This window comes from Haliaeetus albicilla, chromosome 2 (genome assembly GCF_947461875.1).
Source record: "Haliaeetus albicilla chromosome 2, bHalAlb1.1, whole genome shotgun sequence".
Taxonomy (NCBI): Eukaryota; Metazoa; Chordata; class Aves; order Accipitriformes; family Accipitridae; genus Haliaeetus; species Haliaeetus albicilla.
This window is the reverse complement of record NC_091484.1, coordinates 60,280,867-60,303,275: the sequence shown is the minus strand read 5'-3', so window position 1 is coordinate 60,303,275 and position 22,409 is coordinate 60,280,867. Positions and strand designations below refer to the sequence as shown.

Sequence of the window (22,409 nt, the reverse complement as noted above, 5' to 3'; positions counted from 1 at the left end):
CCACATTATTCAATGCCCCAAACTGCTCCCTAATTGTTAGGGGCTTAACATATTCAAAATCATTGTTTAGGCTAATGCTGAAATGCCTACAGTTGAGTTTCCATAAAGAAAGGGGAGGGATTTAATTGTAGTTAAACCATTACTGAACTCTCCACCTTTCATGATAGGACAACAAGGATGGCTGGAACAACCAATTCCAAGACAGCTTCTTAATCAGTTTATATCCAATCAACATCCCTTTCCCCCTCCGCTATAGAAAGAGTCATTGCTATATTGTAGCTTTGGCTTTATATTACAATGCTTTACAGTTAGTGATAGATCACCTAATTACCTACTTCAGCCATTATCTATTTGTCAACAATAATTTCAAAGGTAATTTTTATTTCTTGTTTAAAATAAAAACATTTTATTGCTCCTGCACTCTCTATATCCCTTTGAGTACCATATTAATGTGGTTGGGGTCATACCATTTACCACACTAGGTTCTTCATCACAGCATGGTGCTGTGATATAAAGCGTAAAACTACCCCTTGCTCCTATTAACATGAAGTAAAGAAATCAAGAGCACTATGTATCATCAACTACTATGTATCAAGCACTATGTATCAACAGCTACTTCCTATGGCCAACTACTACTGAAAACAGTATAAAAAAAATTTGATGCAGGTGAATTTTAAAGGTAAATTTTCTGTGAGCTATTCTGCTACACTTCTGAGGTGTTACTAATGCTTTCCATGCAATTGTCTAGCTTCGTGAAATATAGAAGGTAATTCAAGCACTAGACCAAATATTAACATCAGCTTACTTCATCTAGAAGTCACTTTAAGCTGATATAATTTGGTCAATGGCAACCAACGTTTATTTGAACAATGTACTATTGAAAATAACATAAAAATTAAAACCTGCATTGCAATTAAATGAGCTTAGATATTCAAACTTCTTAATGCTATGTACATAATAATAATAAAAAGTCGATAATATACATACATATAAATTAACTGCTTTTCTTGAGAAGTAAAAAGAGCTGCCTATCAAGTGATAGCAGCAAAAGCAACCTGGCCTTACGTTTCCTAGCTTAACTTCGACTAATAAAGAAAAGTGATTTTTATCCCTAGAATTTTTAAGGCCAGTTAAGCTACGGGGAGCATCTAACAGTTGGCTTTTCTTGGGTATTCAATGCAATGGGAAGAATGTGCTATTGCTTCCTTTTATTCTTTCAGAACTTCTGGTACCATCTTTAACTTCATTTAGGAGATGTGGGGGAACCACTGCTACACATCATCGCTTGCCTTCTCTGAATTCTGTTAGCTGTTCATCTGGGATGGCAATACACACCCACAGAAGGGTGGTCAGACTGCGGTTAACTGCAGCAATACAACCAAATTTCTAGGAAGTCCAAGAGGAAGTTCTGCCACATCAACAGCTTTTCATGCATGACTTGCTGCAACATAACGCTTGAATATTTTCACCACAAATACGGAATTTGCTTTGAAATCTTATCTAGATCTTGTTTCCAATGAAAAAAATTTCCAAGTTCCTGTTTATTTTCCTATATACCAAGAAATACAGATGGAATTGAGGACAACACAAAAAATCCTTAATAAAATGCTGTTTCCACAGTTCTTCTGAAAACCATCATATAACTTTTCAGAACTAGTACAATGCAAAATAATATTAAAATGCAGCACGATAAACACTATTTATATATTTTAACTAAACCCATACTTTCATTTACACCTTTTTAATTTTTTTTTAGCTTTCATAGTTACAAGCTGAACATAATTAATTTTCAAGCAAACTATCTATATCAACTTCTTGACTAAAACAGCCTACAGCACTATTGATGACTGAAAACGGAAAGTGTACTTTTTACAGCTAACCTCACGTCACCTGCTATCATACATATATCATCAATGGGCATCAACCCCAAATACCCACTTTTACTCATTCATTCTATGAAAGCAATAGTGGGATTGAAAAGATAACCCATCCCATACTACCAGCATTACCATCCAAGCACTCTGAAGTCCTTAAAGTTTGGGTTTTTTTTAAAAACATATAATCAAGGTGCAATTTTACAATAAATGTTTTCATTAACTGGCTGAAATAAAAGAATTAACTGAAAAGCTTAATTAGGAGGCTGGAAAAGTTAAAATGAAATCAGAAGAAAGGGTTTGTGATATCTTAGAATAAAAAAGCAACTTTTCAATCAAGAGCATTAATTACAAATGTACACATTATTATAATTAAAATCTGTCAGGAAAACTGTATGCGTGACATGTAAAATCATCCTATGGATACGTTATTCATATCATTAGTACTTTTTATGTTACTAGCAAAAAGAAATACTTTGAACTTCAAGCAGTAATGAAGACTCTTGCTTATGAACAAGCAAATAATCAAATACTGTCTTTGAGAATCAATTGTTTTGATTAAATGTACAAATAAATCCTTCAATAAAATGAAACCATCTAACCTTCAAACAGCAGCACTCAAATATTTTCCAAGAAGGGCATGAATGAATGCAACTGGGAAACACAGTGGGATTTGAAAGGCAAAATGAAAAATTAATGGCACACCTACAGAAACTAATTTATACCTCTGCCCAGTGTACAACAAGGGCACATCAAGTCATTAAAAACCACATGGGTAGAAGGCCTGTCTTCCAATCATGTGAAAAAGCTATAACCTCAACTGTACTTACCAGTTTACTCATCTCTTCCATGTTAACTAAGCTCAATAGCATATAAAATTTTAACCAATTAAAATCTATTTATTTATAAACTAGACACAAAAACGAGACTTGTACAAAGGCTTACTAGAATGCTACATCATTAAGAGACCTTTTTTGTTTCATTGGTTTTGTGTTTGGGTTTTTGTTTTGTTTTGTTTGTTTTTTAAAAGGAGGCTTTACAGAAATAAGACCCTGGGATTCTTCCACCTCCCCCACAAACCTAACTGAAAGCAGAGCTATCATTTTGACACAAATCCCTTTTACCTCAAGTTTGTTCCTCCATCCTTTCCATCTACCTCTGTCTCCATAGCACTTAACCTGTATGTGCTCTACATAGACAATGGAAGCAATATCTTACCCAAGAATCTGTTTTCCTTAAGAACATTAACCTATATATCAGGAGTCACAATTTCAATCTCATATTGACCAGCAGAAAGAATTACTTGATTAGAAAACAAACCCAGTATACCCATATAGTAATCTATTTTCTTCACCTGAGTATTCCAAAGAAAGCCAGACGCTCATAATATGGCAAATAATGGATCTGAGAGGAAAGTAACTACTTTCAAGATCATCTATAATTTCAAAAACAGTAATAATAAAGAATCAGCCACTATTCACAAACATTGACATTTTAACTTTCTAAATAAACCTCAATGGTCTTTGCTATTTAAGTGATGAAACAAACACCTACAGTAGCAGAATTACTGCTGTGTAAAAATGCTTGCAAGATTCTCAACATCTTATACAAGGCCTATAAGGACATCACCTCAGCAATGAACTTTGCAGCTTGTAACAAAGCATATACCACGTAAACTTGAAATCTTTTTCAAGTCAAACCTAAACATTTTGGTTTCACCTAAATATTTTTATTTATTCTTTCCATTGCATACAGACTAGAAAATTTCACGTTTTTCACATTCAACACCATTACTATTGTCTCAGGCAGCTAAACTGAAGTAGTGCTACACTCAGTTCAATGAAGAGGTCAATGTGCCTCAGTTGCCTGGAGACTGATGGTTGCTACAGCAGCACCAGATAAGCCAAGCTAAATAAGCTTCAGCTTGAAGGCAGAAAACATTTATTGCTAGACCGAAACATTGATGCAGTTGTCTCAGCATGCAGCACTGAGCAAAATCATGCAACTGCCTTTCAGACTACCAGTATATTGCATAAGTCCATATGAAGACAATCTTACTGAAGCAAGAGGAAAATACAAAAAGTAAAGATTTTAATTGGGCTAAATACTAGATTACTTGCAACTATGATTCCTTTGTTCTTCTAGTTGAGTCACATGTTAGAAGGAATTTTCCCCCTGGCTGTAAATTCTTCCTCCTTGCTACTCTCCTCCACCCCCACCCCAAAAATCCTCAGTTACATGGAATGAGAAGAAAATTAGATTTTTACCCATTTTGCCTAGAAGTAACAAGGAATTAAAACAGCTTTTAAGTGACAAAAAAAGAAAACTTAGATGGAAAAACCTTTACTAGCATGGTTCTTTTCTATTTTTAATTTTGCAAGACTCTTAAATTTAAATGGCTGTGACAGAAATACCATTTAGTGGTTTTGGAAGGAAAGTCACTATTTTACACTGACATCTTACACCACCATACCGAACCCCTCTCTGTCTACAACATACTGAGGGATGCATTTAGCACACTTTCTAAATCTACCATTGCTGGCAACTTCCTGTGGCAATGAGTCCCAAGGATGAGCAACATATTCTATTAAGAGTGATTTCTTTTTGTTCTGGATGTGCTGACTTTTCCTTTTATATATCTTTTTCTTAAGTTGTGAGATAAGGAGATCAGAGTAATTTCAGCATCCAAACAGTCTGTGATCCATTTTGATATTTTACCTTTGACCCTGTGAGTGGGAACCTCTTTTGAGAGATCTTATCATCAAGAGGTGTTTTGATAGTCACAGAAAATGTTAATTGGTTTTAATGTATCCACCATTTCTATTGATTAGAGAACTCTAGTACTGCAGTAAAGATATGATTTCCTTTTCCTGGAAGCATGCTGCTTAAACCATGCAGTATCATGATCTCCAGATGTTTTACCACTCTCTTTTTAATTACCACTCATATTAAACGTAATAAAAATCACCTTTAGAAAGACAAATGCAGAAAATACAACCAAACTGACCCAAAATTTGTAAAACCTGGTACTTTTATGTTGGATCTCAAAAAAGAAACAAACAAACAAACAACACACCACACACTGTATGGCAATGTATAAATTGTACTTTAAAAAATGAACTAATAGAAGTTACAAAACTTACTGTTTATCTGCACGAAAGATCACTTAACTCTAGATTACATCAAATGAATTAGTATTGGCAAAAGGAAAAGACTGGTATGACCTGATGTCATGATCACCAGAGAAAGCATATTTTGGAGAAATTTAGCAATACATTAACATGTTGTCATAAGCACTGTCTATGCTTTGTATAAATGACTGATTTCTAAGGGGTGACAGGTTTTACCACAAGGCACCCACGCATTATAGCTTTGCAGATAAGCAGCAGAAATCTATACTATCTGCACTCTGGACTTCATAAGAGCTGTTCTGCCATTTAACATCTCAACTATTTCTATATTAAGAAACAGACTTCAGGAAGTGGCCTGAAAAAACATACAACAGAGCATAAGGGCCTTCCGAAGTTATGGAAATCACCTCTGATTACATGTCTAATGTAATTTACCATAATTAGGATAAGTTTGTTTGCACTGCAAGAAAGGATTATTGCTTAAGTAAGTTTGTTGAGATCATTTCAAAGTCTCTAGTTTTAAGTCTTAAGATGTTCTGATCCAAAGGTGTCTGCAAGAGTATTACACTAAGTTCTTAACTTCAGCCATTACACATAGTTGTGATGTGTACCTTTGGGAGAGAAGCAGGAAGCTCACTTAAGCAGTGAACCATCTACTGCAGGTTACTTGAAGTCTGAGATTGTCACATCCGTCACATCCCAATGTCCCAGAACTGAGGGCAATTTGTCTTTTTTCATGTATTCATTCTACTCCCCAAAGAAAAGTTCATTAAACACTGACAGTTAATATACCTGCCAGAGACGATGGCCAGAAATCCCCTTAAATGGACTTACACTTTCACCTGCCCAGCTCTATCAAACTTCAGATGCTTAACCTGAAACTCCTCCCTTCCTCACGTTTACTTTGAGATGAACATTTAATTTAAAAAGAAAAAAGCAGGAAACGTTATGTTTCTCTGAGCAAGACTGGGAAACAGAAGTGGATGGAGGAGTATCTTCCTTGGCCATACTGAATTTGAGAATAGACATCCATAATTTTAGGCTACAACTGCAAACACAGCAGCAATATCAATCAGGTATGTGCATTTTACTGTCCTATGAAAATGCCCAAATCCCCCTTCTGAAGACTTGCAAAAAAACCCTCTCAACTTGAATTTTCAGCAAAGACTACTTGTTGAAGAAGCACCTTTAAATTCCCTCATAATTCCACCCCTGTTTTGGAAGGTATAAATAAGATTGCTCCTAAAACTGCTCCTAACTTCTCTGTTGTAAGGACAAGAACTCAGAGTAGAGTTCCTTTTTCCTGTATTTTCACTTACTTTCCCATGAGTGCCAGAATAGAAAAGAAAAAGGAGGAGAAAGTTCCCTTGATAGCATGCAAAACGATGAGCAGACTTAAACTATGAGGAAAAAAAAAACCCACTAAAACAGGAAACCAAAACCAGTGTAAACTAGTGATGTGGATGAAAGAGCAAGGGACTACAGAGATCCAAAATTAGGGACTAGGCTAATTTAGAAAGTGAGACAATAAAAACCACAGGACAGAAGTATCTGAAAGAACATGTGCCCTATGCTCAGAATCTGAAAAGATCTCATGATTCTTGAGCTTTCACATTCCTCTATTTTTAACAAATAATTCCAAATCTATTGGAAAAAAAACAAGCCTTATCTCCCTCTAAAAGCTGGATCAGACAAAGGAGGATAACCACCACTATATGAATGCTAAAGAAAACCCTGAATGTTTTTCTACTGCTCCTAAGGGGAGTAAAGCCAAATGAACTTCAGAAGGGATAATGGAAGTGATTAGAGCAAACTTATTTCACTTAGAATTGCAACCGAGTAGCAGCACCTACCTTCCCAATTATCACATCTCCACCATGGAGGCAGTAGTTCATTACACTATGTTGAAGTGGACTTATCATGCCATCACAAATAAATCCTGGACTAAAAAGACTAACGAACAGCAACTACTCAGTTTCCCTGTCTCTGTGCAAGCCATAAGGACTGCAGTTACAGATACTTCTTGTCCTTTTCCTTCTCTTTATTAGCTGCTTCTGTGGCAAAGGAAGCACAGTGCATAAAGTAAGAGATGGGAACTTAGCAAGAAAATAAAACAGAAGCTGCAGAGGAAGAAAAAACAGCTTAAAGAAAAAAGAAGAATCCACTAGCAAAAAACATTTTTCCCTCTCTCCTAAGAAAGAGAAAATAATCTTTTAGATTGTATTTGTAAAACAGGTTAGTGACAAGTATGTGCAATATTGCTTGAAATTGCCTCCCAGATGTGCTTATTACAGTCACCAAGAGCACAGATACCATCGCATGGGAGAATTTAAAAAAAAAAATCATCTATAAAGTCACTATTTGATCATATTAAATTTCCAGAATAAAAATAAATCCTGAAGATTTCTGAATAAGTTGATCACTATCATGTGAAGACCATACATTACTGAATCATATGATACCAGCACCAAAGTCCTACAAATGTTTAAAATAAAAGGCTGTATGTCTTAAAAGAAACCACTACATGCTATTTCCACTCCCACTAAAAATACTACTGAAATAAGATGACAAGATACTTAAATGCATATTTTTTTTAAAAGGAATACAGTCTGAGAGATGGCTTTAATAATAAATGACTGGAAGAAAACCCAATCAAAAACCTTTACTTCCATTTCTGCAGTCTGATCCTGTATTCGGAATGTAGAGACCTCAGAAACAGCCACAAAGCACCAGTAGGGTAATTTCACTCATTTAAGTAATCAAAAAGAATAGACAGCTTAACCAATTTCAATCTCAATCTCAACCAAAGTAGCAAACATTTCATTATAAAACACTAAATCTACTAAGTCAAAATAAAAAAGAAATAATAATTTTTGAATCTAACAACCACCATTTCCTGATGAGCGGAAAACAAATCCTGCTGTACAATACCAAAAGATACTGAGGCACTCAGATCACCCCTTTTTTTACAAACATATATTAATCACCAAGAATAACTTATCAGAAAGAGAAATACAGCAAACTGTTACAGAACAACATAACAGGCTGACAAAACATTTTTGTTATAATTATGAAACACAAGGAAATCTTCGAGATAAAAACTGAGCATAGGACCTCAGAGTGGTGCAACTTGTGACTTGGCTTAACAGGGAAAAATTAAGACAATATTCAAAATCCACATGCAAGAAAGTGATTTTTCTCAACAACAGAGCACACGTTAACATTCATGCAAAAGTTAAAAGCATGCTTCTGAGAGAAAAGACAGTAGTTTGGGATACAGTAATTTGGTGTTACATACAAAACAGGCAGTAGTGACAAACACATCAAGAGGATCAATTCATAGAAAACCAGGATAAAATATTTGTGTGGGCTGTACCTTCTCTCCTGTATTCCTTTTTTCCTATATTCTTGCAATTGTTAAATGCATTGTTATGCTAATAAAGCCTCGCTGAATTAAGCAGCATAACCTATCTGAAGCTATGCCCAAGACATATAAAAAAAGAGGAACAGGATTCAAAAAAATCTGCTTTTCCAGCAAGTGGTGTTTTTACTAGACCACTGATTCCCACCTAGTGAGGAACACCAGCATTTAAATTCAGTTACGGCACAGCATGGAACACAAGCTAATAATCTCTTCTGGATTTTTTAGATTGGAATAAAAATTATGAGTGGCAAGAGAGAGAAGAAAATGAGACACAAAAGAAAAGGTGATTGCAACAAGGCCCATATTGTGTTTTTGTCTTAAAAAACAAACAAACAAAAACCACAGTATGGGAACTATCATGCTAGACAATAGAATGAAAAAATAAAAATCCAGGATTTTCAAGTTGGGGTTTTTTTAGGCTTTAAAATCAGCATTGTTTAGTTGTTGAAGGAAAAAGTAGCACTTGGGGGTTTTAATCACTTAAGTTTTATATGGGCATAGCAGTTACTGAAAAATAACAAAAGGCACAGTAGTATTACCCAATTTTCTCATTTTAGGACAGTTGCTTTCAATTGCTTGCAAGTTTTCTTAATACTACAAACAAAATTTTCTGTATTACATGTCTACCATAACCTCCTAATCAAAACAGTTCAGCCAATTTTGAGACTAATTCTATGGACATTTTTTTCCCCCCAAGACCTTCTCTTTAGAATTTCTTAACACCCTTGCTTTAAAAAGAAGGATGCAAAAAATCCATCAAAAGCTGACAAATTTATAATGTCCCCAAAATCATAATTACAAATGCCCAATAAAGATCTAAGAAAACTTAACAGCTGAAATCTTAGAAGAGTGCACCTTAGCAGCACATCTTTAAGGCTATTCCAATTTTTAGTACTGTTTCAACTGCATGTCTGCCACCCTGACCAAATAGCTGAGCAAACGAGGTTTGGTCATACTTGCTCTCTTAACTAATAGTTTAAATAAAACCTATTTTTTTAACTATTACTTTTTATCTGCTATAGAGGCACAAGCTTACCTTAACTTATAACCATTGTATGTAAACCTAGGATCTTGGTTGATTTTCTTTTAATTAGAACACTACACACACACAAAAAAAAATATAAGCGCAGTGTTACTTGAAGGCTTTAATGGTCAAGAGGTGGGTAAACACTGAGAATACATCCACAAGAGCCCAGTAAGCAGACACAGCACTCTGATGAAACTTGGCAGAACTGAGTAGGTAAACCCTAATGCTTGAAGTATAATCAGTCATTTATGATAACTGCATGAAAAAAAAAGGTTCTCTCGAATTGGAGAACAACTGCATGGTAAAATAGGCTCTCTCGACTGAGTCTCTTCAAACACTAGTAAGGACCTCATGAACTGAAACTGAAGAAGACTCCCAGAGTGCAGGAAAAACAAAGGCACATTACAGGTGGTTGTCACGATTTAGTGTGAATCAAAGACACATCCAGCAGGGAGACCCGCTTGGTACTTTCAAGACTTGAAAGTTGGGAAAAAGCATCTAATCTGCCTGGTACAATGACAGAAATAGCACCAATCCTAAACCTCAACCAGGACATGAAAGCACTTAATATTTTAAAATTCACAATAGACATCCATCTTCTTACTCCACCATGCTAGAAAGTACTCTGTGAATTCATTTCCCCCATGAATGAAGAAGAACCGTGTCCATGGACCTTAAAGCCAACTGACTGTTCACCTCTTGCCACTACAGCTTCTTTGTAGGAAGTTTGTCTCAAAACTGATAAATCAGCAGGGTAAAAAAAAAACAGAAAGGTGACAGCTAAAGCAATTTAGCCTCAACTGGAAATTTCCATTGCCTAGCTCTCGGATGTTACTGGATGCCAGACAGAAAGAAAAAGTGCCAGTCTAACTGCAAATGGTGAAGACAGGGAATACAGAAGGGAAGAAAAGATTGGGACAATAAATGTAGGTGCCTTGGTTGTACAGCATAACTTAGAGACATGTCATGCTACACAGCTTATCTTAGCATGATGTTTGTTTGAAATATCAATGCCTGTATAATGGTTCAGATGATGGAAGGACCAAGTTCAAATTTATGCATTGACACCATTGATAAGAAAAAAACCAAAGATTATGCCTTTACCAATTTCCAACTGGCAGACATGAGTCACCAAAGTGTAGTCCTAGAATCGCTGAAGTAGCACAGGACTTTGTTAATTCTCTGTGCAAACACAGGACTTCCCTTTTAAGGCTGTCAACCAAACTTCTCACCACTTCAACCTCCCCTTATAAGTTCAGAACCAAAAGACTCTTTAAATGGTAGTACCTGTGAATAAGATCCTGACAAGTCAATCTATGACCGCTTGAAAACAAGTTAGGTACGGAGGTAAGACACGCTACTCCTCTGAGGGGGGAAATACAAAAAAACCCCAACACATCTCCTAGAAAACAGCCAAAGGAAGGACAGGAATTTTAACCACTTAACCTATGGAGGGCTCTCCAGTTCAGCTAAACACTAAGAGAAAGTGCATCTCCTAGGGAATACTTCACCTTTTTGTGACAACGTGAGGGAAAAAAATACTACGGCATTTCTGCTTCTGTCTGCTAAATATGGCCTCTGTCCCATAGCTTTTTGAATCTGCTTATCCTCTGGCAGTTTTAACAAATAGAAGCAATGGTGCACAATTCTTACTTATTTAACTTCTCCATGTCAATCATGATTTTACAGACCTTTGTCTTAGCTGATCTCAGTGTCTCTTTTTTAGGCCAAGAGTCCTACACTATTTACTGTTTCCTTATAAAGATGCTGTTCCTTGCCACTGTTCACTACCATGGCTACCCTTTTACCTCTTTTGATATCTACTGTATGTGTTTTTAATGGAAACTGTCTTTTCCCTTTAACATTAATTTCATTTGCCCTCTTACCACCTTATCAACAGAGGTTCGTGAGGTCTTTCAGCAGTTTGCAACAGCTGATCTTCATAGTAGCTCACTGCATAACCTAGCATAATCAGCAAACTTGGCTTCTGTTCTTCCTCCTTTTCCTACATCATTTATGAATATGTTGAGCTGTACAAAAGGCCACAAGGCTGCTCATTCCCAGACTCTGATGGTAAACCTCTCCACTGTGAAAACTGAGCATGTACTTGTTTGGGGTTTTTTAAATCTTTTAATCTGCTACTATACTATGACACAACCTCTCCCCTTACATCCAGACTATTCAATTTAAGTGTCTTCAGTGAGTTATGGTGTGTAATACTCTTCGGGAATTAAAAAAAAAAAAAAAAAAGGAACTAACTCCAATTGGTTGTGATTTCCTTTCACAAAAGCTATATTGGCTCTTTGCCAAAGCATCATATTTTTAATTCATTTCTTTAACATAGTTTCTATCAATTTGTGCAACAGAGATGTCACCCAATTTGGGGTGAAACTGGCCAACAGGTTCCAAAGTCACAAGACAGAAGTCACACAGACAACATTGGCATAATGCAAGCCTTATTTCTTTAGGAAACCAGTCCAGAAGAAGAATTATGTAAAAATATGAACTACCACCTATAACAACAAAGTGTTATTTGATATTGAAATGTATTCTGTGTTGGCCTACACATAGTATTTCTGCTCTATATGTACTATATATACATGTGTGTGCATGTACACAAACATATAATTATGTATGTATTAAGCTTGACTTTTAATTCTTCAGGTTTATATCCACTATCTTAAATTACTGCACTTATATGCACACACAAAAAAGAGATATTTGATACATTCATTGTAAAACAGATTCTCATCAGAAAATGAAAAATACAAGAAACATGAAGTATAAAAAAATCATGTCCAGTACAGTATTCCTTCATACTTACACTCTAAACATGGTGGCTCTCTACAACTATAACTTCATACTCTCTTGCCTTAATAAATGCAATCTTGCCCAACTTAAATTCATACAAAATACTACCATAAAGATATTTTTCTGGTTCATTAGTTCGACTATGTCACCCTTCTGCACTCAAGTGCCTCCCTTATCCCTTCACCATCAAACATGAACTTCCTATCTGCATTTGTATGACCTTTCAAATACCAAACTATAGCATGTATGTCAACTTTCATTTGCTATCAAGATGTCAGCCTTGGCCACCTCTTTGCCAGGGCTAGCCTTACTTGTCCATTTGTCAAATCTCCCAAATAAACCCCTCTGTTCTTTAACTGATACCAGCATTTTTGCATGAAACATGCAAAACTTCATGTGTTTTCCTCTGTTAAATCCTTTCTTAAAACATGTTCTGATAACAGATGTTGGTTAGAGCACTGATAAACTGTAACCAGCATTTATGCTACTAGTCATAATAAAGTCATTATTATTATACACTTGCACAGACTATTTTTAAAAGTCTATGTGCTCTACAAAGATGGGACTATGTAATATTATAGGGAACTTCTAGCCACTATAATGTTTTCACAACAAATACAATTTTTATTCACCTATTTTCCAAACAAATTATTGTTTCTTTTAACATTGAAAATAAGCAGGTCAATAACAGGTTTGCTATCTTAAACCCTTGTGATAGTTTACCTGAGTTGCAGCAACAACAGTAGTTACAGAAGGCGCAGTTGAAGGTGATAGAGCTCCCACTTGCTGCAAGTGGCCTGAAGCCTGCTGAGGTAAATGAGAACTGGAAACGGGAGTGCTAGATCCTGAGCCAGATACTGCATTTGGAAATGATACTGCTACATCATTGCTGCTAAAAATACCTGAAAAAAATTACAAAAACGATTACATGCATCTCTCTCTCTCCCCCTCCGTTTTCTAGTAACCATGTAAATATGCAGTAGAAAATTAATCAAGACAAACAAGATCACTTAATACATAATGCAGAAAGCTCCTGTGTTGAAATTCTAACCATGCTGATTGATCAAAGTGCTCTCGTCATTTGACATTCTACAGTTCAGGGAACAGAGACTGATTCAGTTTTAAGTTTTTGTAAAACATGTGTGATAAATCAAATATTTATGTGCATTACAAAGTGCTTAAATATTAACAGTAGCAGAATTTTTGGCTAAAATGCCTGCCTTCAACTGAGTCTGCTATCAGAGTTTGTTCTTTCAATGAATTACAGTAAAAAGTAAGTAGATAAAGAATGAAGTATTGGGCTATATAACTAAACATACACAGTACAGATGAAAAAATACTTTTTAACTTTAAAGTAAAATGTTTCTAAATAACATACATTTGTCCAAAACTGTAATTTTGGCAACTAAGGATTGGTTGTGTATTTTCAGAAAAACACTGACAGCAACTCTGAGGACAAAGTACTCAGATTTGCTGGTGGAACTGGTGGTATTTCGTTTATCACAAACTAAAACTCCATCCGTGATTTATGAATGCTTGACTAACATTTCTGCTAGAACAGCCAACAAGTAAATGACTAAACATGTTAACATTAGTCAGACTTGTATGTTAGCAATTTAAATAGGAAGAGTTCATACCCCTCTGTGAAGCCATTACTTCTGTTCATCTACATGCAGGGTAAAGTTCATTATATAGGTTGGGAAAAAACCCTACTGACCAGAAGCCCAGGACAAGAAGTAGTACCTGTCTATGAAACTGTTAGGCTCCACGTGCATTAGATAAGTGAGCTGTCAGCTGGCCAAGGAATATCAAGCATGGTAGCACTGAACTGCAGTTAGAGGAAGAGTGCCACAGGGAGTAAACAGAAGTAGAATGAACATGGTTAGATCAAAAAAAGCAACAGAACTGAAATGCCAGTTAGAAGGCAAAGGGTGGAGCTAGTTTGTCACTCATACAAATAATGATTTGAAGAAGGCAGTGACAATAAGAAGATACGCAATGTTAAAACACCACTCGCCACCCAGCAATCCCTCTGAGCACAGGCAGTCAAGGGAGACTAACATTATCCAAACCCACACATAATATGCAAACACTGATGCATCTTAAAATCCCTGTCTCTATTAACTGTCAAGAAAAATGGAAGAGAAAACCAGACAGACCCAGTAGAGAAAGAAGTATGGAAAAAACACCTGAAGACACATTCCAACACCACTTTTTTCCTGCCTAGCCAAGGTTAGTGACTTCTTGTCATCTTCTCCCCAATCTCTTCATCATAGCACAATTCCATCCCTACTCTGCTTTTCTACTGACCTTTGTATCTTTTTCTATTTAGCACACCTCCCTGGGTCATCTTCCTCTCCTTTTTTTTTTTTTTCTGTCACCATCCCAAAAATCTACAGTTATGGCATTACTAGCAGTTAAGATCCTTAAAGTGTTCACTTTGTTATGACCTTTCTCCCATTATATCTGCCTCATCTAACTAGACAGTAAATTCTATGGATCTTGCTCTAGATGTGTCCCTACACACCACCAAAATGAACACTATTAACAAACCTTGCTACTGAGTCTACTCTTAAATTACAAGCACAAAAACTGAAATATACCCCAGGTCCTCAAAAGATGTTTTTAAAATCTGCTTTCAATCAGAGATTTCAAATTAATAAAAAGGATGAGATTTTTGACCCTTTATATTTTGAATGCATTGAAACACTTAAACATACAAAAATTCTCGAAAAAGAGGAGATTCTCATGCAATTATCTGTCTCCAGGAACTGTGAATTTTAAGGGTAAAAATAATGAAATATCACAACAGTTATGATTAAATCATAAGAACTTGTAACCACAAATGCTGTAACTCTCATAAAATGTCAATGATAATGAGTGGAGAAAAGAAAATTTTTGGTGACAGTCAAGTAATAAAAAAGAAAGATGTTTTGCCAGAAAGATAAAGCCACTCCAAAATTTTAAAGCTATTGTAGATATTTTTCTTAATTTTTTCAAAATCTTACATATTTAATAACTGCAGAGCTTCTGCTGCTTCTACTTTAATGATAAGGTTTATTCTTCCTCTTAAAAATAAAATTCTGGAATACAAGCAGACAGTTATAAAATCACGGGCATAAAACTATGTCAAAAGAAAGACAAGCAGTAAATCAGTTTTCCACTGGAATGAGCTAAGTTGTTATTTGTTGCTAGCAGTAGTACTTGTAGTATTAAAGACACTCACTATTTGTTGCTGTTGCAAAATACAGGACAAATATGACCTATCTGCACATTCTGGGCTAAGTATTTCCATTTAGCAATACCCTACTTAATACATAAAGTACACCCACCTTCTGGAACTAGTCATGCAACCAAGATATTACTCCACGCAAGCATTCGAATAAGAACTGTATGCTGAACGTACAAATAAATCCTTGATTTTCACACCGTTTCAAAAATATCTGTATAAAAACTATGTGCATATCATATTAGAAAGCCAAGAAAGTACATATTTTAAAATGTCTCAAACATATCAAGTTGTCCTTTTGGGGTTTTGGGAGACATAAATCACTTTCTGGATCAGGAAGGAATAATAATGAAAGCCTGAACAAATCACTATAAACCACATTAATGTTTAAAACAAACAAACCACCTTGAAGTCTTTCCCATGTTACTGAAAGGCCAAATAGCTATAGCTTGTGATAAACAGCATTGTGTAATTTGCCAGAGACATAAACAGCATGGTGAAATACAATCTTCGGCATTTTAGACAGAACACAGTTCTTCAACTGCAGGTGAAAATGGGCATGTAACACTGTTCAGGTAAAGTCTGACTGTGCTTAACACTGATAACATAGCTGCAGAACATGGTTTCAGGTTCTGACAGATAAAATGCACGTATAGCCTGCATTGCTGGAGTGAAAGGCTTAAAAAAAAAAAAAAAACAACAAAAAACAACCCCAAAACCAAAAAAAACCCAAAACAAACAAACAAAAAAAACCCCAAACATCTCTGGACAACAAATAACTGCCTGCTTAGCAGAAATGTAGTACTATAGAGCAGGGAACACATCAGATTATGCAAACTGGAAAAAAACTGTTTTCTTTTTGCTGACAATCAATGACAAAATAGATAGAGGAAATAAAAGAACTTCAAGAACAGTGAAAAACAAAACAGCCTCAAGTCAGAACTAGCTGTGCAGCAACATACACCAAGCAGCACACAGAACAATTTTAGTGATTTTATTCAAAATCTCAAAAATAAATAGTTCCATGAGAAGAAGAATTAACAAAACAGATTTAATTCTGGCTTTCAACAGCGTTGCATCTCACAGATGACCTCAACGCACTATGCTTTCCCACCACGATTTCTGTATCTAGCTATGAAATCCTCAGTTCTTTTTATTTTGCATTGCTATAGCCCCTGACGTTATTCTTCACCTCCCTTACATTCCCCTTCCTATGCTGGTCATTGCCTAGTTCAGCAGGACATAAAAACAAGCAGTGGTTACTCTTGTAGCCGTACGCTGTCCATCCCTATTACAGGAACTTACATATCTTAGACTCCTTTATCAAGTTTGCTTGAAATTGGACAACAGGCTCAAAGCTTACTGTGGGCCAAAATCAAGAGAGGCAACATTTAGACTGCTTTCTTAGGAAGCTAGGAAAATGTTCTCCCTACCGTAAAGCTGTATTTTCTTTCTTAAGTCAGTAACTTGAAACTCTTGCAACAATTGTGAAGAAAGGAAGTTATTTGAGATATCTGTCATAAGTTGCAGATCCTAGCATTTTGCCAAAACTTAAGGAATAAGCAGAATATGGTCAAAGAGATTTATTTTTTTAAATGCAAACCTGCAACCCCACGAAAGTTGCACAGAATCACAGAACCTTCCTACTTGGGGGAGGACAGACGGACATGGGGCAGGGGGGTGAGGACAACAACCGCAAAGGGACTTGTAGTAGAATTCACAGAAATAAAAGGAAATTTTGAGTTACATGAACAAGAACTTCCTTTACAAAAACGGAAACTATATATATTTTCAGTAACTTCACTTCCTGTGGTGATCTCAGAAAGTCTCCCCTAAAAACATGACAACTTTCTATACACAGTAAAATGAAAAAGTGCCTTTGAATGAAGCAGTCCATTAATTAGTAACTAAACATGTAGAAAAATTGATTAAGTTTAGCTACACAAGAAGTAACATATTCTATTCCAGTAGAACATTAATAGTGGAAGAAATATCCCACTATTTGTTATTTTGTAATACGGACATAAGCTAAAGTGAACCTAATACTAAACACAAGCAAACAAACTGAGGTTATTGTGACACAGTTGTCTAAAAAGAGAAGAAAGTAAGTTGTGTTTGAAACACCCAAGCTAGCAACAGGATTTTATTTCAATTCATCTGAGATAATGAAACCATAGCTTGGATGCTAGAGCCAACCTGTTTCCTTCATGAAGAAATCCGAAATCTAAGAATCAAGTAATCAAGCTGTTTTCCTGCTGCTGATGAGCAAAGTGGCAGAGTTTACTTTCAGATAAGTTTCTACAAGACTCTGCAGTAACAGTTCTAGGGGTGCACAGAAATGATAGTCACTGATCTGCAGCCTGATAACAAGCCAGCATTTCCCTCCCTTTCAGTGACTGAGGGTCCTTTTTTGATAGAGGTACAGCAGCCTCTATCACAGATCAACAGCCAATGCCCTCCTTTCATGACAGGCGTTGTATGTTCTCTCCATGATGAGGTAGAAGGAAAAAAGAGCTCCCAGACTCAAAGTACCCAAAGAATACACACTGCTGGGACTGCAGAGGAAGAGGGACAATACAAAATACAGGTACACATTTCCAAAACGGAACAACTACTCTAGTTTCATACCTATTGACAGAAGGCAGACTGCTGTAATTATTCCCTTTGGAAATACTCTATAGATCAGATTTACAGTCAAAGACCAAAATACTTGACAAGAACCTTCACACAACTGAGGAACACATTTCGGCATGGCAATATCATATATATGATCAATCAGTGATCTAAGACCAACGTCATATCTTCATATACAGCAAAGACCTGAAGTCTGCCATCAAACTCAATTAAAATTAACCCCAAATCCTTGACAGCTCAGCTAGCAAAAGATGTTTAGTCAATCTCTTCTGCCTATTCCCATTCCTATGTCCATGATCCTGACTGTACAGCTACCTACAGTCATTCAGAAATGTATTCAATAATGGGGTGGGGGGTGAAGGATCAGAACTGATCCATGTAGCTACCAAAATGGTCTACTCCTCTGTTCAAGCTAGTCCCACCTGCTACAGTGAACGTTATTTTATACTTGATCCCATGTTCATTAATGACCATGCATGTCAGCAGTGTTACAGAATTCACTCTTCAATAAACTGTAACAGTAAAGAATACATATACCAGCTAACATGAAACAACACGTATGAGTTGCTTAAACCAAGCTCAGTCAGTATATAGTCCTCAATTAGATTATTTTTTTTCCACAGGTAGGCTTTTAAGTACAAGATTTCAAAACTGCCTAAACCACTGTCAGAAAGGTTACAGCTTCCTGGTGCAGTGTGCCTGCTCCTACTTTGAATTAATCCAAGCTGCTACAGGTCTTAACACTACAGCCCTCCACTGCAGAAGGGCTCAAACCCATGTTTTTCATAGCCCAGTCAAGGTGAATTTGCTCCCTGAGAGGAGAGTTTTGAACATGACACAAGGAGACAGATGAATGACACGCTGGACTAGGAACACAGGGAGAACTGTATTGTTTTTCTAGCCCAGTATATCCATCTCAAACAGTGACCAACAGCAGCTGCACAAGTAAAAGCACAAGAAAAGGGCAAGCATGAAGTAATACTTTCCTCAAATATTCTCCCAGCCTCTAGAAATCTATAACATACAGACCTTGAGGAATGGTCTTTGTAATTATTAGCCTTAGGTTTGCTTCCAACCCTGCCCCAATGAATTTCTTCCAATCCTTTATGAACAGTTGTCCATGTCCCATGGCAAAGTTATACCTCAGTTAAACTGTGCGGTCCTTTGGGGGGGGGGGGGTGGGGGGGGGTGGGGGGGGGTGGAAGGCAGGGATGACACAGGGACAAACCTCCTTTCATTTGTTTCCTCCAGATGTTCTGATTTCCCACAATAGGTCCTTGAGATGCTTTATAACTGTGTGTTTAAGATTCACATATATAATTAATTCAGCTTTATGAAATAAGACACATTAAGAATTTCATGCTTATTCTAGACTGATTCAAGAAGTTTTGAAGTACTCTTCTAGAATAAGAGCAACAAGATGAAGAGCTCCATGATCATATCTGAGACACATATGCTCAGAACTACAGGAAAGACCTGTACTTCAAGTGTATCACAGCACAGAAAGATCTTTGCAAGAAGAAAGAGTTAGATATGGAAGAACAACTGATAAATAAAGATCTTAAGTTCTATTTAGACATTCACTTTTGTCATGGTGAGCCAAGACAGACAAGCCTAAGTTACTTTAATATGACATACTAAAAACAGAACAGTTTTAGGCTCTGTCCTGGTTTCAGCTGGGATAAAGTTAATTGTCTTCCTAGTAGTTGGTACAGTCCTATGTTTTGAGTTCAGTATGAGAAGAATGTTGATAACACTCACGTTTTCAGTTGTTGCTAAGTAGTGTTTAGTCTAAAGTCAAGGATTTTTCAGCTTCTCATGCCCAGCCAGTGAGAAAGCTGGAGGGGCACAAGAAGTTGGGAGGGGACACAGCCAGGACAGCTGACCCAAACTGGCCAAAGGGGTATTCCATACCATGTGACTTCATGCCCAGTATATAAACTGGGGGGAACAGGGGCGGGGGGATCACCACTTGGGGATTAACTGGGCGTTGATTGGCAGGTGGTGAGCAATTGCACTGTGCATCATTTGTATATTCCAATCCTTTTATTATTACTGCTGTCATTTTATCAGTGTTATCATTATTAGTTTCTTCTGTTCTATTAAACCATTCTTATCTCAACCCACGAGTTTTACTTCTTTTCCCAATTTTCTCCCCCATCCCACTGGGGGCGGGGGCAGGGAGTGAGTGAGTGGCTACGTGGTGCTTAGTTGCTGGCTGGGGTTAAACCACGACAGGCTCACTAGTAGGAGTATGACACTTGTGATCTACATTTCTTAATGATTTCCAGGGAGAACATGTGTTGCTTTGCAAAACCTACCATAGCTTCAAACCATTCTTACAGCAATCTACCTCAGTGCTGAAATGGTGACTCACTGGAAGCACTAGATTCCTCTTCACTGTTAACATAATTAAGTCTTTTACAGGAGTTTCTGCTTCAAAAATTCTCTCTTTTGGATTCCAGTGATCTGAAGTTGTTGTCTTTGAAGGCATGCTGCAGGATGCTCAACTGAGCCAGGATTTTCAAAAAGCAGACACTAGAGAGGCTAACAAATAACAACAGCAATTCTGTTGTGATCAGTTATTTCTGGTGGGGGGAACAGCTGTTGCCCAAATTGACATAGCTGTCATTAGGAACAATTAAAGCTTTAAAGTGGTATTCTGGAAACTCAGGGACAGGTAGTTAGTTATACTTAAGGCTGTAACATTTGACAACTGAACAATAACACTCCATTATTCAATACTCTGAAAAAAATGTGCATAAAGGAACTATTTCAGGATAACTTTGTAATTTGCCCTTCTCTTGTTCTTCATTTTTTTAATTTATATAGTTTAGTGGAGCACTACTGTCCCCATGCTTCAATACAGGCAGATGCCTTTTTATCAACACTGTAAAAGTCTGCCCAAATTGGGCTAGATTCAAAAATTTTTATTCATTCATGCTCAGTACAGATTCTGCCTAGTTTAGTTTTATCTTGTTAAAAAAATCATACCATATATACTAAATTTTGCCTGCACTGATGCAGAGGCCAAGGCTACATACAGAACTGAAAAGTTTCTTTGGAAATGTGCCATCTTCTAAAGCCAACCAGTGCTAGGACTGGCACGATGGATGTCTGTTCTGTGCTATGACTCTCCTCACTGCAACTCACAAATTGGCATAAGACAGAACAAGCAAAAACAGAGACCTGAAAACAGGAACAGGAGTAAGAAATAAAACAGACAGAAGACAGAACAAGCAAGAACAGAAGTAGCCATAGAAAGGCTACAACCAACAACTACAAGTTACAGCTAGCTCTAACATAAAATAACATTTAGGTCATCACTCCCCACAGTCTTTTTTTAAAGTATGCACTAAAATCCTCAACAAATATGTATGTCTGTACCCCCTCCTCCTGCTTTCCAGTGGTAGGCCCATAAAAATGATGCAGAAAAGATGAGACTTCAAGATCAAGTCAAAAAAGTTTGACTGTAGGGTCCAGATTAAGACTGAGAACAACAAAGCACAAAGTTATCACACAGCAAATAACGGTGAAAACTTTACATCTCTCAACTACAATTTTTCAGGTTTTTTTAAACAAGTTTTTTAAGAAGTTGGCCATAAAACTGAGAAACAGAGCACTGAGTACTGTCTTTTACTGGCAAAACTGCAGTGTGCTACTTCTGCCATGAAGTGTCTTGACTCCTTTAAGACAGGTATCTTAAAAGAAAGATATGGAAAGATACAGCCTGCATAACTCCATTTTCTAGTCCTCTTTTTTAACTGACCCCTTCAACTGTGTTCAAGACTTTAGCTATCATCTTTGCTCATTTACACTTTGTCAGCACCAAATTCAACTGACAGGCTTCGACCATCACCTTTATACTAGCATAACTATCAAATGAACCTCTCTGCTCCAAACTTGTGTTTGTCTCCACTCAAACCAAAACTCCCAATTTTTTCTTTTTTTTTTTTTTTTTTTTACTTTCTTGCTGATGTGCAGCCAACTTAAATTCAGTGCAGTGAAAAAACAAGCTCCTGATACACTGTCTCCATCAAAACTCTTACAGGCAATGCTCAGGACTGTAAGAGTCATTATCTGACTCAATCTGAATATGCTGTTGGAATAAATGATCTTCCTATACTTAAATATTTATCCCAAGTTTAAATACTTTCTCTTCATCCTATACACACATGGCAAGATCTTTCCTTGCTGTTCATATTATCAAAATTTCTACCTACCCTCATCAATTTCACCCATACATATGCTTCTGTCAAAACAAGAGCATGCAAAAAAA

General features: G+C 36.6%; 1 protein-coding gene across 5 annotated transcripts in view; it reads right to left on the bottom strand.

The window, feature by feature from the left end:
• The window catches only part of MLLT10 (MLLT10 histone lysine methyltransferase DOT1L cofactor), a 135,286-nt gene that overhangs the window by 24,727 nt on the left and 88,150 nt on the right, over nt 1-22,409 (bottom strand). For all 5 annotated transcript variants that reach the window (XM_069776736.1, XM_069776708.1, XM_069776717.1 and 2 more), the window contains one exon: nt 12,991-13,169. In XM_069776736.1, coding sequence (XP_069632837.1) covers nt 12,991-13,169 — 179 coding nt within the window. The remainder of the gene's footprint in view (nt 1-12,990; nt 13,170-22,409) is intronic.